The sequence below is a fragment of the Oncorhynchus nerka genome, linkage group LG28 (assembly GCF_034236695.1).
Source record: "Oncorhynchus nerka isolate Pitt River linkage group LG28, Oner_Uvic_2.0, whole genome shotgun sequence".
NCBI classification, from domain to species: Eukaryota; Metazoa; Chordata; class Actinopteri; order Salmoniformes; family Salmonidae; genus Oncorhynchus; species Oncorhynchus nerka.
The window spans coordinates 23085531-23106998 of NC_088423.1; the positions used below are offsets into that span (position 1 = coordinate 23085531).

Sequence of the window (21468 nt, forward strand, 5' to 3'; positions counted from 1 at the left end):
AAAACAATGCAATTTTTTCCCATCACATTTTATTCACGGACCTTCAATCCTTGGACAGATCACATTCAAGAATATTAAAAGGAAAGAGCCTTGTTTAAATGCCCTCTAAAACCCAAGACAATGAAACACTTGAGAAATACACTGGTCATTTATCCCTGTTAAAATCTATCAACACCAGTGAAGGCTGGTGGGAGGAGTTATAGGAGTACAGGCTCATTGTAATGACTGGAATGGAAAGACCGGAACAGAGTCAAACATGTGGTTTCCATGTTTGATGCCGTTCCAATTATTCCATTCCAGTCTATCCTCCTATAGCTCCTTCCACCAGCCTCCACTGATCTACATATGCAAATACAATAGATTACATAGTACAGGTGTAATATATACTCTACTGCATGCACATAACATATGAATAGGGGTGGCAGGTAGCCGTGGTTAGACATGTAACCGAAAGGTTGCAAGATCAAAACCCCGAGCTGACAAGGTAAAAATCTGTCGTGCTGGCCCTGAACAAGGCAGTTAACCCACTGTTCCTAGGCCATCACTGAAAATAATAATTTGTTCTTAACCGACTTGCCTAGTTAAATAAAGGTAAAATAAAAAATTATGGGGGCAAGTTATATACAATTGATCATCAAAAATGTAGTCTTTTTCTATTTTATTTATTAGGTTCTGTCCAAAATGGCACACTATTCACTAGATAGGGCTGTACTCATATGGGCTGTGGTCTACTCTAGTTAATTATTTAGGGAACAGAGTGTCATTTCAGAGTTGTCCTATAGTGTTTTTGTGTGTGCGTTTTTTAAATCTACATATTAACACATGTAACCTTTTCACAGGGGAGTAAAGCACAGTATACAATGTTGCCCTGTCATCCTAGTAAACCAGTAACCACACACCGTATCTATTATTTGTAAGCAAATTACCCTCTACTTCACCATAAATAGAGAATTACAAAAATATACCCTACTTCCAACAGAACTGCAGTGAGAAAAGCTTGGAGCATGGAATAAAAAACTGAGCAAACTGTACAAATAAGAAAAATATGGAAAGAGAGGAAAGAAAGATCGAATGAGAGGGGGAGAGAGGTAGTCTGGGTAACAGTCTGTTTTGATATCATTCCACTCCTTACCACTCCTGTTATGCTTTGGCATACAGTAGGACAGTACAAGGAGTGGAATATAAGACAAACGGACTGGTACCGAGGCTAGGAGAGAGGGAAGAGGCTGGTGTTGTGGTGAAGGACAGTAGAAAGGTCTGGAATGTCCTGGGATGGAATTTCTTAACAGGGTGGAGGTGATATGGTTAGGCTGGTGGGTCTCCTGGGATGGGTTTCCTTCCCTTTGTACCCCCAAATACAAATACTCCATTTTGAAGAGCAACAATGGAAGTTGTAGTTCTCGCGAGAAATGTAGTTTAGTAAACAATGTGTATTGACCAGCAAGGCAGTTAAAAACTTTCTTCAAGTCCATGTTTAGTGTGTACATTCACAAGTACAACCCGTCCTCCCACAGGCTTAGGGTGTGTGTGTGTATGAGAAAGCAGACAGCTGTGCTACTTCTTCTTAGCATTGACACTCTTGCAGACCCAGTTCATTCCATCCTGAAAGGAAACAGAAATAATAAAATGTCACTTCCTGAAGTGAAAACATGAATTGACCCCAACCCCTGTTGTAGATTGATGGGTTAGGGCTGGTGTCTCACCTGTACACCCTCTCCAGTGAGGGCAGAGCAGGACTGGATCTGCCAGACGCGGTCCCGGATAGTGTGCAGGTTGAGTCCCTCAGCAATCTCAGAAGCTGGGGCAGCCGTCAGCAGGTCTTGCTTGTTGGCAAAGATCAGCACTGGAACCCCACTCAGCTTCTCCTCATCCAACAGCTCAGCCAGCTCCTAGAACACAAACCAGCATGGGATCCCCAATATAAACGTATGTATACGTCGAATGTGCACATTACACAGCCCACAAACATCACTGAAGAGAAAGAAAACTCACCTGTCCCGTCTCTTCAAATCTTTTTCTGTCCGCACTGTCGATGACGTAAATCTGAAATACGGTAGTATCTCCATTCAAAATGATTATTCACACACTACTGGTGGTGTGTGTATGTATATATACACACACACATATATATAAACAAATATAAAAGTCATACCCCCATAAAGGAAGCTACGGTTGAGCCACTCACCAGCACATCAGTGTTCTCAAAGTAATTTCTCCAGTAGGGTCTGATCTTCCTCTGTCCCCCGATGTCCCACACATTCAGCTTAAAACCCTGAGACTGAACACTCTTTATGTTGAAGCCCTGGAGAGAGAGGGGGGGCTTGGGTTTAGAAGTGTTAGGGCTCCATTTTAACAAACCTAATGCAATGGTAAAACTAAGTGCTGGCAGCAGGGCTGGGTTTTTCGCTGAATAAACAAGCTGTAGGTGTGACGAGGGCTTGGCCACTCACTGGCCAATCAAGGCATTCCATGGCTTAATACTGGATGAGTTTCTCTTAAGTTCTGTAGGTTATTGATGACTAACATACTCCTTCACGGAATCATGGCTCTCTGCAGATATACCGTCACCGTCTATACAGCCAGCTGGGTTCTCAGTACACCGCGCACAGGAATAAAGAACTCACCGGGATGAAGAAAGGCGGGGGTGAATGTTTCATGATTGGTCATGGTGCGATTGTGATAATGTACAGAAACTCAAGTCCTTTAGTTTACACAACCTAGAATACCTCACAATCAAAATGGTGACCGTATTACCTCCCAAGAGAATTCTCTTCGGTTATAGTCACAGCCGTGTATATTCCCCCTCAAGCCGATACCACGACGGGGGGTCTGTACATATTTGTAAACAACAGCTGGTGCACGAAATCTAAGGAGATACACTATAGACCACACTATTTTCCAAGAGAGTTTTCATCTATACTTTTTGTGGCTGTTTATTTATCACCACAGACGGACGCTGGCACTAAGACCGCAGTATAAGGAAATAAGCAAACAGCAAACCGCTCACCCAGAGGTGGCGCTCCTAGAGGCCTGGGACTTTAACTTCTTATGGCTGCAGGGGCAGTATTGAGTAGCTTGGATGAAAAGGTGCCCATTGTAAACGGCCAGCTCTTCAGTCTCAGTTGCTAATATATGCATATTATTAGTAGTAGTATTGGATAGAAAACACTAAAGATTCCAAAACTGTCAAAATATTGTCTGTGAGTATAAAAGAACTGATATTGCAGGTGAAACCCTGAGGAAAATCAAACCAGGAAGTGGCTTCTATTTTGAAAACTCCATGTTCCATAGCCTCCCTTTGCTCCATTTAAAGGGATATCAACCAGATTCCTTTTCCTATCGCTTCCTCAAGGTGTCAGTCTTCAGACATAGTTTCAGGCTTTTATTTTGAAAAATGATCCAGAAAGATAACATTGCGTCCGGTGGTCGCATGAGTTTTGCTCGCGCAACAGAGTTTGGGCTGCCATTGCCTTTCCCTCTCCTACTGATAAAGACATTTGCGGTTGATATATTATCCATTATATATTTTAAAACAACCCGAGGATTGATTATAAAAAAAACATTTGACATGTTTCTGTTGAGATTATGGAAACTATTTGGAATTTGTCAGCGTTGTCGTGACCGCCCTTTCCTGTGGATTTCTGAACATAACCCGCCAAACAAACGGAGGTATTTTGGATATAAAAATAATCTTTATGGAACAAAAGGAACATTTATTGTGTAACTGGGAGTCCCGTGAGTGAAAACATCCGAAGATCAAAGGTAAACGATTAATTTGATTGCTTTTCGCGACCAAGCTACTTGATGCTAAGTGTACATAATGTTTTGTCGAGCGATACGATAAACTTACAAACGCTTGGATTGCTTCTGCTGTGAAGCATTTTTTCAAAATCAAAACAGTCTTATTACAGACTACAAAAGGGAAGCACAGCCGCGAGCTGCCCAGTCACACTTGCCTACCAGACGAGCTAAATCACTTCTATGCTCCCGTCGATGCAAGCAACACTGAGGCATGCATGAGAGCATCAGCTGTTCTGGATGACTCTGATCACTCTCTCCGTAGCTGACGTGAGTAAGACCTTTAAATAGGTCAACATTCAGACGGATTACCAGGAAGTGTGCTCCAGGCATGTGCTGACCAACTGGCAGGTGTCTTCACTGACATTTTCAACATGTCCCTGATTGAGTCTGTAATACCAACATGTTTCAAGCTGACCACCATAGTCCCTGTGCCCAAGAACACTAAAGGCAACCTTACTAAATGATGACAGACCTGTAGCACTTACGTCCGTAGCCATGAAGTGCTTTGAAAGGCTGGTAATGGCTCACATTAACACCATTATCCCAGAAACCCTAGACCCACTCCAACTTGCATACCGCCCAAACAGATCCACAGATGATGCAATCTCTATTGCACTCCACACTACCCTTTCCCACCTAGACAAAAGGAACCCCTACGTCAGAATGCTATTAATTGACTACAGCTCAACGTTCAATACCATAGTACCCTCAAAGCTCTAAACTAAGCTAAGGATCCTGGGACTAAATGGCTCCCTCTGCAACGGGATCCTGGACTTTCTGACGAGCCGCCCCCAGGTGGTGAGGGTAGGTAGCAACACATCTACCACGCTGATCCTCAACACTGGAGCCCCCCAGGGGTGCGTGCTCAGTCCCCTCCCGTACTCCCTCTTCACCCACGACTGCGTGGCCAGGCATGACTCGAACAACATCATTAAGTTTGTCGATGACACAACAGTGGTAGGCCTGATCACCAACAATGATGAGACAGCCTATAGGTAGGTCAGAGACCTGGCCGGGTGGTGACAGAATAACAACCCATCCCTCAATGTAACCAAGAGTAAGGAGATAATTGTGGACTACTGGAAAAGGAGGACCGAGCACACCCCCATTGTCATTGATGGGGCTGTAGTGGAGCAGGTTGAGAGCTTGCTGCTACTCTCCGTTTACCATATATACCTTAACTAATCATTCATGTACCTACTACCTCAATTAGCCCGACTAACCGGTGTCCCTGCACATTGGCTACCTGGACTATCTGCATTGTGTCCCGCCACCCCCCAACCCCTCTTTACACTGTTGCTACTACTCTGTTTACCATATATGCATAGTCACTTTAACCATACCAACATGTACATACTACCTCAATTAGCCCGACTAACCGGTGCCTGTATATAGCCTCACTACTGTTATAATTCACTGTCTTTTTACTGTTGTTTTTATTTCATTAATTATCTATTGATCACCTAATACTTATTTATTTTTTATTTTTTTTACTTAAAAATTGCACTGTTGGTTAGGGTCTGTAAATAAGCATCTCTGTAAGGTCTACACCTGTTGTAATTCTGCACACGTGACAAAAAAAAAGAAGCTTTTATTTGATTAATAGGCCTGATTACCAACAATGATGAGACAGCCTACAGGAAGGAGGTGAGGGCCCTGGCGGACTGGTGCCAGGAAAATAACTTCTCCCTCTAGGTTAACAAAACGAAGGAGCTGATCGTGGACTTCAGGAAACAGCAGATGGAGCACCCCGGTATCCACATCGACCCGACTGCAGTGGAGAAGGTGAAAAGCTTCACCGACGATCTGAAATGGTCCAACCACACAGACAGTGTGGTGAAGAAGGCGCAACAGCATCTCTTCAACCTCAGGAGGCCGAAGAAATGTAGCTTTGGCCCTAAGACCCTCAAACTTTTACAGATGCACAATTGAGAGCATCCTGTCGGGCTGCATAACCGCCTTGTACGGCAACTGCACTGCCCGCAACCGCAGGGCTCTTCAGAGGGTCGTGCAGTACCCATAATACATCACCGGGGGCACACTGCCTGCCCTCCAGGACACCTACAGCACTCGATGTCACAGGAATGCCAAAAAGATCATCAATGACATCAACCACCCGAGCCACTGCCTGTTCACCCCACTACCATCCAGAAGGCGAGGTCAGTATAGGTGCATCAAAGCTGGGACCGAGAGACTGAAAAACAGCTTTTATCCCAAGGCCATTAGTCTTAAATAGCCATCACTAACTGGCTACCACCCGGTTATGTAATTCTGCACCTTAGAGGCTGCTGCCTTAAGACATGGACTCACTGGTCACTTTATTAATGTTTACATACTGCTATACTCATTTCATATGTATATACTGTATTCTACTGTATTTTAGTCAATGGCACTCCGACATTGCTCATCCTAATATTTATATATTTCTTTATTCCATTCTTTGACTTTAGATGCGTGTGTATTGTTGTGAATTGTTAGATATTACTGCACTGTAGCTAGGAACACAAGCAGTTCGCTACACCCTCAATAACATCTGCTAAATATGTATATGTGACCAATATATTTGACTTGATAAATACCAATTCGACTGGGGGCACAGAATATTCTCATCATAGTACAGTTTACAGTATTAAATAGCATAGGCTACAGTAATGAGTGATAGTAACAGAAAAAAAAGAAAAAAAAGATCCACTGTTTGATATTACTGCACTGTAGCTAGGAACACATTACTGCACTTCTACCGTAAAAAAAATAAATAATGCTAGGCTCCCCTAAAGGTTTGTGTTCCTCATTACCTGTGTGGGAGTGATGTGACTGATGTCCTCAGAGGCCAGTTGTTTCAGTAGCGTGGTCTTTCCGCCGTTGTCCAAACCCAACAACAAGATCCGAACCTCCTGATCAGGTGTGCTCTTTAGCTTTCGAAGGATTGACAGCAAACCCTGCAATATATCAAAACACAATCCATTATGGGTAATCCCGAGTCGTGACATGACCAAAGGAGGAGCAACAGGAGCATACCTGCTATTTGCGAGAAGATTCCGACCCTACCGTTATACAAGTTTACAAGGGTTCAGAACGCAATCATGGTTACATTAAAGGAAAATCCACCCAAAACCAGTAATAAGTGATAAATAACCATATGAAAACAATATTTTTTTTTAGAACAAATTTTTCATTTTGGCGTTATAATAAGGTTGGTAGCAACATGGAAAATTGTGGTGAAAATCTGTTGCAGCTCAAATAGACTACAAATTCCACAACGCAATGTTCGCTCTATGGGCTAGCTAGCAAACACACAATAATACCAACAACAATATTAGCATGTAAAGTAACTACTTAGCTGTAAAAAAAAAAAAAAAAACTGCACCGTCAATTAAGAAGTCTACAATCTCACCATATTCAACCTGCAGATAGATGTGCCGCTAACATTCGCAACCGCAGATATACTTTTGAGGAAATGGGAAACGTTGCCCACGCTACGTCAATGGGCCGTGCGGTGCATTCTGGGCGATTCTGGGACAAGGAGCGCTCTCCTTCAAGGAGTGAATGGGAGTCTTGGGCGCTAGTTTAAAAACCCAACATGGAAAACAATTTTGTCAACAAGAAGCACAACATTACAAATATTTTCCGAGATGTGAGATAATTAACCTGCTATCTGTAATATCGTATAGCTTTGGAATCATAACATTACGTGACGAATAGTTTAGCAACCGCTTGACGCAAGCATGTCAACGTCAACGCGATTGGTCGACAGTCTGCTGGGTGGGGCGTTATGTTCCTTAGTTAATTAGATTCCTATATCCTTTCTATAATATCTCTGGCAACGGCACCATGCTATGCACCCTGAACTAAACAGGCAGACAAATAAGAAAAATGTTTTAGACGCTCCGTTAAATAAAAAAAAGATCGGAATATCGGTAGAAATGTCGCAAAAATATTATCAATGGCTCATTCGAGAGAAGACATCGGCCAGTATTGAAATCATTTTCGCGATCTAAAAGTCTTATTAACTTCCAGTATTCCTATTAACTTCCAATGTAGTGAGAGACAGAAGTGTGCTATATGGCAGACCAATCCCAAATCATCTCTCGGCATGTCCAGCCCACTCGGGCGAAAGGTCGGTAGATCGAATCCCCGAGCTGACAAGGTAAAAATGTGTCCTTCTGCCCCTGAACAAGGCAGTTAATCCACTGTTCCTAGCCCGTCATTGTAAATAAGAACTTGCTCTTAACTGACTTTCCTAGTTGAATAAAAGGTTCAATTAAAAAAATATATATATATACAAAAAAAAAAATCTCAGCAAATTATGGCTAGCGGAAAGTGTGCCGACTTTTTCTGTGCCTAAACCAACTAGGCTCGTAAATTAATAATTTTATTTGTATTCACAGATGGCATGCAAGGTTATCCTTTGCACCCCATTATTTTTATTTCTACTTTGCACATTCTTCCATTGCAAAACTACCATTCCAGTGTTTTACTTGCTATATTGTATTTACTTTGCCACCATGGCCTTTTTTGCCTTTACCTCCCTTCTCACCTCATTTGCTCACATTGTGTATAGACTTGTTTATGCTAGTTTATGCTAGCTAGCAGTAGCCACTGCAGACATTTTGGAATGGCACGTCGCGTTGAACAACAAAGTAGCTGATAGGTGCCATTTCAAAATGGCTGCGGTGGCCACTGCTAGCTAGCATGAGGTTGAAAAGGGCCGTTATCCAGAGGAAATAGCAGCATTTCAATCTTCTTGATTGATCAGTGTGGATAAATGTACAATTTGGAGTACAGTGGCATATCCCATCCCTGCTTTGAGGTAAGTTTTTCAAACCATATCTCGGGCCGGCTCCACAGTGTCTTAATGTAACCATGATTGGGTTCCCACCCCAGTGCAGCTCAGAGTAAACAAGTGTAAAGGTAGGGGCGGAATCTTCTAGCAAGCCTGCTATTAAAAATGTTGCTGCCATCTTGTCTATTTCAAATCACTCATTGATTGAGACAGATGGGTGTCCACCCCAAGGTGCCACTTCATGTTAACACTCACCTGTCTCGATCAATGAGAGAAGATTTTAAATAGACAAGATGGCGACATACAGATTGTTGGATTACTTCAGGTACCAAACTCTAAACTCACACAAACCCCTGCAACTAGACGTTTAGAAGACATTGGCTGTTTTCCATGTCTGGAATTGAGGAAGCGTTGCCAAGTTAAGGTTAGTCAAATTCTCTGTGCTATGCAAAACATTGCCTAACCTATAATGGATGTTCACGTCAGCAGGTTAACTAGCTATTAAAATTAGCCAGATATTGTACCTAGCTACTTGCATCCCTCCACAACAGGCTGAACAGATGCCTGTGACTCAAGAGGATGCGCAGAGGATAGGGTTGGGCGGTTTGATGCATGGACCGGTTTGGGTTTTTTGCTTGACCACGAGACCACGTTCAGTCTGCATGGTCAATGCAGCACATACAACAATGCTGTTTCCAATTTGATCTTAATATAAATCCACAAGCATTCTATAATTACAATATTAGTTTGTGTTTCTTACATCTACAAACAGCTAGTCTGTATTTTCTTAGCAAGTTAAGCTAAATCGTGTTAGCCACTAATGCTAGTTAGCTGGCTCAGTAAAAGTCTGAGCAAACGTAGCTAGCTAATACAGCTTGTTACCAGTGCTGGTGGAGCCCTTAAATCAGCATGTTTGTGCAACAGTATCTTCTAAATCAAAGAGGAACAGGCGAAGCATGAATATGTTGGCTATATGAATAAAGATTTAATGTAGCCAAAGATTAGTGATGGGTCGTTCGCGAACGAGTCGGCTCTAAGAGACGGCTTTTGTAGGTGAATGTTGGGAGCCGGCTCGCATATCAGAAGAGCTGAAACTCGGAAGCACAGTAGCATTTGGATGCATTTTAATAATGTAGACAATGTTAGAGCACAGTGTAGAATTTGCCAAAACAAAATCTCATAAAGCCGGTTCTATGCACAACCTACACGGCACGGCATATGTATCCACTCAGTCAAGTAGGCCTACTCCGTGACCCACAGCAACGCAGTCTTCTATGGACCAGTTTATGACAAAGTCTGTCTGTAGCAAAACAAGGCCAAATTGATATTGCATTGGCTAAAATGATCCGTCACAGCTTTCCAGCCATTTTCGATCGTGGAGGACAGTTTTAGAAATTATAGCAATAGTCTAAATCCAATGTACACAATTCCACCCTTTCAAAATCACTTATTCCACAACTGTACGAGAGCACACAAGCTTCAGTGCGGGAAAGAGTCCAAAAAAGCTACTGCAGTTTGCCTTACAACTTACTGCTGGACATCAAGGGTAACCACTTCTTACATTTCGGTTATATGTCACTTCATTGAAGATTTTTTTTATGTCTAGCTGTCTTCTGTACTGCTTTGAGTTCAGCTACAGATACACCTCAGAGAACTTGGCAGAGGAACTGTTGAGAGTGGCCAGAGAATGGCAGGTAGATGGAAAAGTGGTCTGTTGTGTTAGCGACAATGCAGCTAACATAACCAAAGTAGGGGTCGACCGATTAATTAGGGCCGATTTCAAGTACTCATAACAATCGGAAATCTGTATTTTTGGGCGCCGATTTCGTTGTCAAACATTGCGCTATCAACTCCCGAGATGAGGCTGGTGTAACCGAAGTGAAATGGCTAGCTAGTTAGCGCACGCTAATAGCGTTTCAAACGTCACTTGCTCTGAGCCTTCTTGTAGTTGTTCCCCTTGCTCTGCATTGGTAACGCTGCTTCGATGGTGGCTGTTGTCGGTGTGTTGCTGGTTCGAGCCCAGGGAGGAGCGAGGAGAGGGACGGAAGCTATACTGTTACACTGGCAATACTAAAGTGCCTATAAGAACATCCAATAGTCAAAGGTTAATGAAATACAAATGGTATAGAGGGAAAAAGTCCTATAATTCCTATATGAACTACAACCTAAAACTTCTTACCTGGGAATATTGAAGACTCATGTTAAAAGGAACCACCAGCTTTCATATGTTCTCATGTTCTGAGCAAGGAACTGAAACGTTAGCTTTCTTACATAGCACATATTGCAGTTTTACGTTCTTCTCCAACACTTTGTTTTTGCATTATTTAAACCAAATTGAACAGGTTTCATTGTTTACTTGAGGCTAAATTGATTTTATTGATATATTATATTAAGTTAAAATAAGTGTTCATTCAGTATTGTTGTAATTGTCATTATTAGAAATAAATCAAATTAAAATCGGTATTTGCTTTTCTGGTCCTCCAATAATCAGTATCGGCGTTGAAAAATCATAATCGGTCGACCTCTAAACCAAAGCCATGAAAATGTTCAAATGGACCCATCATCCATGTCTTGCCCACACAATCAACCTGATTGCAAGAGATGCTCTGAAGGTGATGAAGCCCACTGAGGACAAAGTGAAAGCAGCTGTGGAATACTTTCACAGGAGCACAGTAGGTCCTGAAAAACTGAAGTCTACACAACGCCAGATGGGGATGCCTGAGCTGAGGCCTAGGCTGCACTACTAGGTGGAATTCAACATTTTATATGTTGAAGCGGTTTCTTGAGTCAAAGGATGCCATAATCTCTACCCTGGCCATCGTCAATGCACCTGTTGATGCTCTGACCCAAGAGGAATGGGAGGTGGTGGAGATGTGCAGAGTCCTGGAACCCTTTGAGCAGGTCAGTGTGGAGATCAGTGGAGAGAGGTACAGTAAGCAGTTATTACTACATCATTATTTAATCCAGTATTACAGTGGGGCAAAAAAGGATTTAGTCAGCCACCAATTGTGCAAGTTCTCCCACTTAAAAGATGAGAGGCCTGTAATTTATCATAGGTACACTTCAACTATGACAGACAAAATGGGAGAAAAAAAATCCAGAAAATCACATTGTAGGATTTTTTATGAATTTATTTGCAAATTATGGTGGAAAATAAGTATTTGGTCACCTACAAACAAGCAAGATTTCTGGCTCTCACAGACCTGTAACTTCTTCTTTAAGAGGCTCCTCTGTCCTCCACTGGTTACCTGTATTATTGGCACCTGTTTGAACTTGTTATCAGTATAAAAGACACCTGTCCACAACCTCAAACAGTCACACTCCAAACTCCACTATGGCCAAGACCAAAGAGATGTCAAAGGACACCAGAAACAAAATTGTAGACCTGCACCAGGCTGGGAAGACTGAATCTGCAATAGGTAAGCAGCTTGGTTTGAAGAAATCAACTGTGGGAGCAATTATTAGGAAATGGAAGACATACAAGACCACTCATAATCTCCCTGGATCTGGGGCTCCATGCAAGATCTCACCCTGTGGGGTCAAAATGATCACAAGAACGGTGAGCAAAAATCCCAGAACCACACGGGGGGACCTAGTGAATGACCTGCAGAGAGCTGGGACCAAAGTAACAAAGCCTACCATTAGTAACACACTACGCCGCCAGGGACTCAAATCCTGCAGTGCCAGACGTGTCCCCCTGCTTAAGCCAGTACATGTCCAGGCCCGTCTGAAGTTTGCTAGAGAGCATTTGGATGATCCAGAAGAAGATTGAGAGAATGTCATATGGTCAGATGAAACCAAAATATAACTTTTTGGTAAAAACTCAACTCGTCGTGTTTGGAGGACAAAGAATGCTGAGTTGCATCCAAAGAACACCATACCTACTGTGAAGCATGGGGGTGGAAACATCATGATTTGGGGCTGTTTTTCTGCAAAGGGACCAGGACGACTGATCCGTGTAAAGGAAAGAATGAATAGGGCCATGTTTCGTGAGATTTTGAGTGAAAACCTCCTTCCATCAGCAAGGGCATTGAAGATGAAACGTGGCTGGGTCTGTCAGCATGACAATGATCCCAAACACACCGCCCGGGCAACAAAGGAGTGGCTTCGTAAGAAGCATTTCAAGGTCCTGGAGTGGCCTAGCCAGTCTCCAGATCTCAACCCCATAGAAAATCTTTGGAGGGAGTTGAAAGTCTGTGTTTCCCAGCAACAGCCCCAAAACATCACTGCTCTAGAGGAGATCTGCATGGAGGAATGGGCCAAAATACCAGTAACTGTGTGGGAACCTTGTGAAGACTTACAGAAAACGTTTGACCTCTGTCATTGCCAACAAAGGGTATATAAAAAAGTATTGAGATCAACTTTTGTTATTGACCAAATACTTATTTTCCACCATAATTTGCAAATAAATTCATAAAAAATCCTACAATGTGATTTTCTGGATTTTTTTCTCATTTTGTCTGTCATAGTTGAAGTGTTGCCCCCTGGTGTTAAGGGTAGGCAACAACACATCTGCCATGCTGATTTGGTTTGGCTTTTTCAAGAGAGGCTTTATTACTGCACCTTTTAGTGAGTTTGGTACACATCCGGTGGATAGAGAGCCGTTTATTATGTTCAACATAGGAGGGCCAAGCACAGGAGGCAGCTCTTTCAGTAGTTTAGTTGGAATAGGGTCCAGTATGCAGCTTGAAGGTTTAGAGGTCATGATTATTTTCATCATTGTGTCAAGAGATATAGGGGACGCTGTCCCCATTAAACGTTTTTATTGTCTCATTGGAGAAGCTACGTCACTTGGATTCAGCGATTAAGTACATGCTAGTTAATGATATCGCTGTACCATCATTCTCCAGTTTGGCCTCCCTGTGTCTCTTGATGAGCAAGCCAGATGGTTCTTAGATTTTGCACTGACTACCGGAAGGTTAATAGTGTGACAAACTGACTGTTACCCACTCCCACGGATGGAAGGTTGTGTTGACCAGGTTGATGCTGCCAGGTTTGATTTGCTGAAGTTACTGGCAGGTGCCTTTGTCATCAAGAGCTTGTGAAATATCTGCTTTTAATACTCATTCAGATCTCCTTTACGGTCATGAGTTTTGGCCGACGCAACGCTCCTGCTACGTTTCAGCGTCTTCTGAATGGGGTGTTCTCTGGTCTTGAAAGCTGTGCTGTTTATCTTTTTTACATTTTTATTTCACCTTTATTTAACCAGGTAGAGCAGTTGAGAAAAAGTTCTCATTTACAACTGCGACCTGGCCAAGATAAAGCAAAGCAGTGCGACAAAACCAACAGCACAGAGTTATACCAACAAACATACAGTCAATAACACAAAAGAAATAAACGAAAAATAGACAAATCTATGTAGTGTGTGCAAATGTAGAAGAGTAGGGAGGTAGGCAATAAATAGGCCATAGATGTGAAAATAGTTACAATTTAGCATTAATACTGGCATGATAGATGTGCATATGATGAATGTGCAAGTAGAGATACTGGGTTTCAAAAGAGCAAGAGAGTAAGTAATAATATAGGGATGAGGTAGTCGGGTGTGCTATTTACAGATTGGCTGTGTACAGGTGCAGTGACCGGCTCGGAAACCAGATTGCACAGCGGAGGAAGGTACGGTGGGATTCGAGATGGTCAGTGATCTGTTTGTTGACTTGGCTTTCGAAGACCTTAGATAGGCAGGGCAGGATGGATATAGGTCTGTAACAGTTTGGGTCCAGGGTGTCTCCCCCTTTGAAGAGGGGGAAGACTGCGGCAGCTTTCCAGTCCATGGGGATCTCAGACGATATGAAAGAGATGTTGAACAGGCTGGTAATAGGGGTTGCGACAATGGCGGCGGATAGTTTCAGAAATAGAGGGTCCAGATTGTCAAGCCCAGCTGATTTGTACGGGTCCAGGTTTTGCAGCTCTTTCAGAACATCTGCTATCTGGATTTGGGTAAAGGAGAAGCTGGGGAGGCTTGGGCGAGTAGCTGCGGGGGGGAGCTGTTGGCCGAGGTTTGAGTAGCCAGGAGGAAGGCATGGCCAGCCGTTGAGAAATGCTTGTTGAAGTTTTCGATTATCATGGATTTATCGGTGGTGACCGTGTTACCTAGCCTCAGTGCAGTGCGCAGCTGGGAGGAGGTGCTCTTGTTCTCCATGGGCTTTACAGTGTCCCAGAACTTTTTGGAGTTAGAGCTACAGGATACAAATTTCTGCTTGAAAAAGCTGGCCTTTGCTTTCCTGACTGACTGCGTGTATTGGTTCCTGACTTCCCTGAACAGTTGCACATCGCGGGGACTATTCGATGCTATTGCAGTCCGCCACAGGATGTTTTTGTGCTGGTCGAGGGCAGTCAGGTTTGGATTGAACCAAGGGCTATATCTGTTCTTAGTTCTGCATTTTTTGACGGAGCATGCTTATCTAAGATGGTGAGGAAGTTACTTTTAAAGAATGACCAGGCATCCTCAACTGACGGGATGAGGTCAATATCCTTCCAGGATACCCGGGCCAGGTCGATTAGAAAGGCCTGCATGCAGAAGTGTTTTAGGGAGCGTTTGACAGTGATTAGGGGTGGTCGTTTGACTGCGGACCCGTAGCGGATACAAACAATGAGGCAGTGATCGCTGAGATCCTGATTGAAGACAGCGGAGGTGTATTTGGAGGGCCAGTTGGTCAGGATAACGTCTATGAGGGTGCCCTTGTTTACAGATTTAGGGTTGTACCTGGTGGATTCCTTGATGATTTGTGTGAGATTGAGGGCATCTAACTTAGATTGTAGGACTGCCAGGGTGTTAAGCATATCCCAGTTTAGGTCACCTAACAGAACAAACTCAGAAGCTAGATGGGGGCAAACAATTCACAAATGATGTCCAGGGCACAGCTGGGAGCTGAGGGGGGTCGGTAGCAGGCGGCAACAGTGAGAGACTTATTTCTGGAGAGATTAATTTAAAAAATTAGAAGTTCGAACTGTTTGGGTATGGACCTAGAAAGTATGACATTACTTTGCAGGCTATCTCTGCAGTAGACTGCAACTCCTCCCCCTTTGGCAGTTCTATCTTGATGGAAAATGTTATAGTTGGGTATGGAAATCTCAGAATTTTCGATGATGTAAGGCTTTTCTTGTGTGATTTCCTCGAGTGTAACGCTTCTCCTCTTCGTCTGAGGAGGAGTAGGAAGGATCGGACCAATATGCAGTGTGGTAAGTGTCCATGTTAATTTATTAGAACTGAACACACAAAACAAAATAACAAAGTGAATGAAAGAAACAGAACAGTCCGGTCAGGTGAATCAACACACTAAACAGAAAACAACTACCCACAAATCATAGTGGGAAAACAGGCTGCCTAAGTATGGTTCTCAATCAGAGACAACGATTGACAGCTGCCTCTGATCGGGAACCATACCAGGCCAAAAGCAGAAATACAAAACATAGAACAAAAACATAGAATGCCCACCCCAACTCACGCCCTGACCAACCTAAAACAGAGACCTAAAAAAGGAACTAAGGTCAGAACGTGACACAGAGTTAACCCATTTTCAGCCCTCTCCAAACGTTTGTCCAGTTCAGTCATATTAGCTTTTATATTTTCTGATATTTTCTTCATCTGCTTAGACAGTTTCTCATTATCATTGCAAATTTCTGTTAGTGGTGTCTCTAAACTCACTTTAGTCGATTTGTCAACTACTTGGTCCATGGTCACATTGTTTCGCTGTGTTTGTTTGTCCCTATTTCTAGATCTAGTATTTGCCATAGTATGTACACTGAACCAAAATATAAACGCAACATGTAACAATTTGAAAGATTTGACTGAGTAACAATTCGTATACGGAAATCAGTCAAATGAAATCATTTCATTAGGCCCTAAATATATGGATTTCACGACTGGGAATACTAATATGGGTCTGTTGGTCATAGATATAGTACCTAAAAAAAAGGTAGGGGTGTGAATCAGAAAACCAGTCAGTATCTGATGTGACCACCATTTGCGTCATACAGCACGACACATTTCCTTCGCATAGATTGGATCAGGCTGTTGATTGTGGCCTGTGGAATGTTGTCTCACTCCTCTTCAATGGCTAGCCCGAAGTTGCTGGATATTGGTGGGAACTGGAACACACTGTCGTACACATCGATCCAGAGCATCCGGAATATGCTCAATGGGTGACATGTCTGGAGAGTATGCAGGCCATGGAAGAACTGGGACATTTTCAGGGCCCAGGAATTGTGTAAAGATCCTTGCGACATTGGGCCGTGCATTATCATGCAGAAACATGAGGTGTGATGGGGGCGGATGTATGGCACGGCAATGGAACTTAGGATCTCACCATTGTATCTCTGTGGATTCAAATTGCCATCGAAAACATTTGTCATTGCCAACAAAGGGTATATAACAAAGTATTGGGATAAGCTTTTGTTAGACCAAATACTTATTTTCCACCATAATTTGCAAATAAATTCATTAAAAATCCTACAATGTGATTTTTTTTCTCATTTGATAAAAATGACAGGCCTCTCATATTTTTAAGTGGGAGAACTTGCACAATTGGTGGCTGACTAAATACATTTTTGCCCCACTGTATATATGTATATGAGCAGTAGGTGAGAATGTAGTTTTAGTAGATAAAACATGAACCTGAACTAATAAGTTACTGTTCTCTCTTTTCAGCTATGTGACAGCCTCAAATGATACTCCTGTATAAGACTCTGCAGCGGATCACAGCCAGCCGCGAGAGAGAAGCAAATGTAACCACAGGACATGTGACAGAGTTGATGGACACCCTATGTTCATTAATGGACAGAAAGTTCCACAGAATGGAATATAATCACGTGCTATCAGAAACCGCTGCACTTGACCCCAGGTTTAAGAAGTTAGCCTTCAGTGATGCCAGAGCGATTGATGAGGCTCTTCAAAGAATAACCTCCGCAGCAGGGAGGGACAGCCCCAGCAGTCAGCTGGCTCAGGCACCAGGAAGAAGAGGGATCAGATGTAGCAGAAGCACCAGCAGTAGTGTGCCATAAACGTCTGCTGTTTGGATGCTGTTTGACGAGAGAGCAACTGGGGAGGCAGCACAAAGGAATCCCTCAGCAGATGCCATAATGGAGGTCCGATCCTATTTGGAGGAGCCCCTCCAGCTCAGATCCTCTGAGCTGGTGGAAGAACAAGGCCTCTGTCTACCCACGGCTTACCAAAGTCATGACAGGGAGACTTAGCATAGTGGCCACATCCGTTCCCTCTGAGAGGGTCTTCTCGAAAACGGGACAAATAATTACTGAGACCGCATCAGCACCTCGAAAGTGAGGCAGCTTGCATTTCTGAATGCAAATCTCGCATAAAAGCAAATTATGGTCAGGATTGCTGTGTGCTGCTGGTTATAACAGGCAGCATGTAGCCTAGTGGTTAGAGCAATGGAATAGTAACCAAAAGGTTGCAAGATCAAATCCCAGAGCTGACAAGTTAAAAATCTGTCGTTCTGCCCCTAGGCTGTCATTGAAAATAAGAATTTGTTCATAACTGACTTGCCTAGTTAAATAAAGGTAGAATAAAAAAACATGTCAACAAAGGAGAGAAAATAGGGAACAGTTTAAGGTTTTATGTGGGAAGCTGCAGTTTTGCACATTGCTATTTATTTTTCTTTGATATGGAACAATATTCTATTTTGTTCAGATTGTATTAGTTTTGAATTGTTACATTTATATGCACTTTGTTTATATACATTTTAAAAAGTTATACTTTAGAGGTCGACCGATTTTAATGGGCCTGGCCGATTAATTAGGGCCGATTTCAAGTTTTCATAACAATCGGTAATCAGCATTTTTTGATGCCGATTTTGGCCGATTACATTGCACTCCAAGAGGAGACTGCGTGACAGGCTGACCACCTGTTACGTGAGTGCAGCAAGGAGCCAAGGTAAGTTGCTAGCTAGCATTAAACATATTATAAAAAACAATCAATTTTAACATAATCACTAGTTAACTACACATGGTTGATGATATTACTAGTTTAACTAGCATGTCTTGCGTTGCAAATAATCAATGCGGTGCCTGTTAATTTATCATCGAATCACAGCCTACTTCGCCAAACGGGTGATAATTTAGTTAAAAGAAATTCATGTTAGCAGGCAATATTAAATAGGGAAATTGTGTCACTTCTCTTGCATTCTGTGCAAGCAGAGTCAGGGTATATGCAGCAGTTTGGGCCGCCTGGCTCGTTGAGAACTGTGTGAAGACCATTTCTTCCTAACAAAGGCCGTAATTACATTTGACATAATTATGACATATCATTGAAGTTTGCGCAATGTAACAGCAATATTTAGACTTGGATGCCACACGTTTGATAATATACGTAACGGTTCGGTATTTCATTGAAAGAATAAACATTTTGTTTTCGAAATTATAGTTTAAGGATTTGACCATATTAATGACCTATGGCTCGTATTCCTGTGTCTATTATTTTATAATTAAGTTTATGATTTGATTGAGCGGTGGTAGGCAGCAGCAGGCTCGTAAGCATTCATTCAAACAGCACTTTCCCGCGTTTGCCAGCAGCTCTTCGCAATGCTTGAAGCACAGCGGTATTTATGTCTTCAAGCCTATCAACTCCCGAGATTAGGCTGGCAATACTATAGTGCCTATAAGAACATCCAATAGTCAAAGGTATATGAAATACAAACAGGATAGAGAGAAATAGTCCTATAATAACTACAACCTAAAACTTAACTGGGAATATTGAAGACTCATGTTAAAAGGAACCACCAGCTTTCATATGTTCTCATGTTCTGAGCAAGGAACTTAAATATGAGCTTTTTTTACATGGCACATATAGCATTGGAGTAGAAAGTAAGTGCAATGTTTTTGCATTATTTAAACCAAATTGAACATGTTTCATTATTTATTTGAGACCAAATTGATTTTTTATTTATGTATTATATTAAGTTAAAATAAGGGTGTTCATTCAGTATTGTTGTAATTGTCATTATTACAAAAAATGTTTAAAAAAATATATATATATATATATATACACATACACACAAAAATCGGCCGATTAACCGGCATTAGCTTTTTTGGGTTCTCCAATAATCGGTATCGGCGTTGAAAAATCATTATCTGTTGACCTCTACTTTTAAATGCACGTGTAATAGCATCATTTTTTAGATTTATTTCAATTTGTGGGATATTGCCGTTTTGCAAATTGTTATTTATTTTTCTTTGATATGGTGCAATATTCTATTATGCTGTCCCGATTGTATTCATTTTGAATGGTTAGATTTATATGCACTTTGTTCATATACATTAAAAAGTTATACTTTAAATGCAAATGTTTAATAGCATTATTTTTCATAACAAACCAATGCATTTTTAAATACATTGTGGTTAAGGTATAGTATGATTTCATTTAATAATTTAATTATAGAATTGTTTTAACACCAATCAGTCAAATTATCGCAAACTGTGGATGTCATAAGGTGAACGCACCAATTTGTAAGTCGCTCTGGATAAGAGCGTCTGCTAAATGACTTAAATGTAAATGTAAATGTTTGACTTGAAAAAATACAAAACTTTTTTTTTTAAAGAGCCGTTTGTGAGCCAAAAGAACCGGTTCATTTTGGTGAGTTGAGCTGAACGAGCCGGCTCACTGAAAAGAGCCGGAATGCCCATCACTACCAAAGATTATAGGGTCGCCTAGGAAACACGTTACATCCCTTTGGATCCTACCCTGTTCAATTACTCGTCCATGGCATTTTCATTCGTTGTCATGTAAAACAACACTGTATTCAAAGTGCTCACTATTATTTATATATCTAAATATAGAATTACAATAAACGTTCTATTTCCGTGATTTCAAAAGTTCACCCAAGTGTTTTGATCTAAATCGCAATTGCAACGTTTGGTTAAAAATAAGGCCCATATCGTGGCAGTGTGGAAATAATCTTAAATGAGTGCAGGAAATGCAAGAATTGATGGAAATGCAGGAAATTATTTTAGTTTGAAGTTGAATTTAACAGTATAAAACAATCCGAATGGAGAAAGACCCATTGAAATCATTTAGAATATATGTGTTGCCACCCTAGGGTCACACACTTCTCATACAGCAAATGTATAACTTTTTATTAATCAAAAACATAAAATACCGTAAAATTAGAAAAATACCATGATATGATATTTTGGCCATGTCGCCCAGCCCTAAGAGGATACAGAAAATAGAGAACTATTCTCGAAATAATGACGCTCTCTTCAGGATGACACGGTGGTTTCAAAGAGGGAAAGTGTTCTGAAGCGACTGAACTAGCCAACTAATTATGTAACTAGCAACAGTTTCAATTGAGTTTACCTTGCTAGTTAGCTATACTACTAGGCTGCACATCTCATAATGATGTGGCTAAACCAATAGAGCAACAAGACAGCGACAGCTTTTTCAACATCTTAATTTTTCACCAATTTATGAAGGGTACAGTGGCAGTAATTTGAAGAGGAAACATTATAATACGTTATAATAGCAACGTATCACAGTAAATTTACCTCACCATATTGTTGCTTTAGCTAGCGATCTATCTTCCCAAGACCATGTCGAGGTTACTAGGGCCTGATGACGTTTTACACAAACTCACACGTAAAGCAAATGAATTTATCGTTACAATTAGCCACTTTCGCTAATATTAAAATCTCTGTGAACAAAACATTCCTCACTTCAGAAATACAATCTGTGGCATAAATAGCAACACTGTGTATTTATCTATTATTGTCTATTTATCATTGTGAGGTCGCTTTAGCCATAATTATGTATTTTGCCTTTGCTTTAGAAATACAAAGGTAAAGATCTACTGCATGCAGAGTTTAAAAGATGAGATGACTGAAAGTACATATGAGTATTTTTTTTATTTGATTAAAAAGTATTTATTTATGGA

General features: G+C 41.6%; 1 protein-coding gene across 2 annotated transcripts; it reads right to left on the reverse strand.

Annotated features, from left to right (window-relative positions):
• Positions 1 to 9: 9 nt before the first annotated feature.
• Positions 10 to 21171, reverse strand: LOC115113009 (ADP-ribosylation factor-like protein 3). Of its 2 annotated transcripts, none has more exons than XM_029640180.2 (6): positions 21088 to 21171; positions 6597 to 6740; positions 2186 to 2302; positions 1993 to 2043; positions 1704 to 1889; positions 10 to 1602 (listed from the first exon to the last, which is right to left on the reverse strand). In XM_029640180.2, exons 1-6 carry the CDS (start codon positions 21088 to 21090, stop codon positions 1555 to 1557), a joined length of 549 nt encoding a protein of 182 aa, XP_029496040.1. In that variant the 5' UTR covers positions 21091 to 21171; the 3' UTR covers positions 10 to 1554. The 2 variants fall into 2 exon arrangements, with proteins under 2 accessions (XP_029496040.1, XP_029496039.1); XM_029640179.2 differs by lacking the exon at positions 21088 to 21171 and adding an exon at positions 7196 to 7355.
• Between the last annotated feature and the right edge of the window lie 297 nt (positions 21172 to 21468).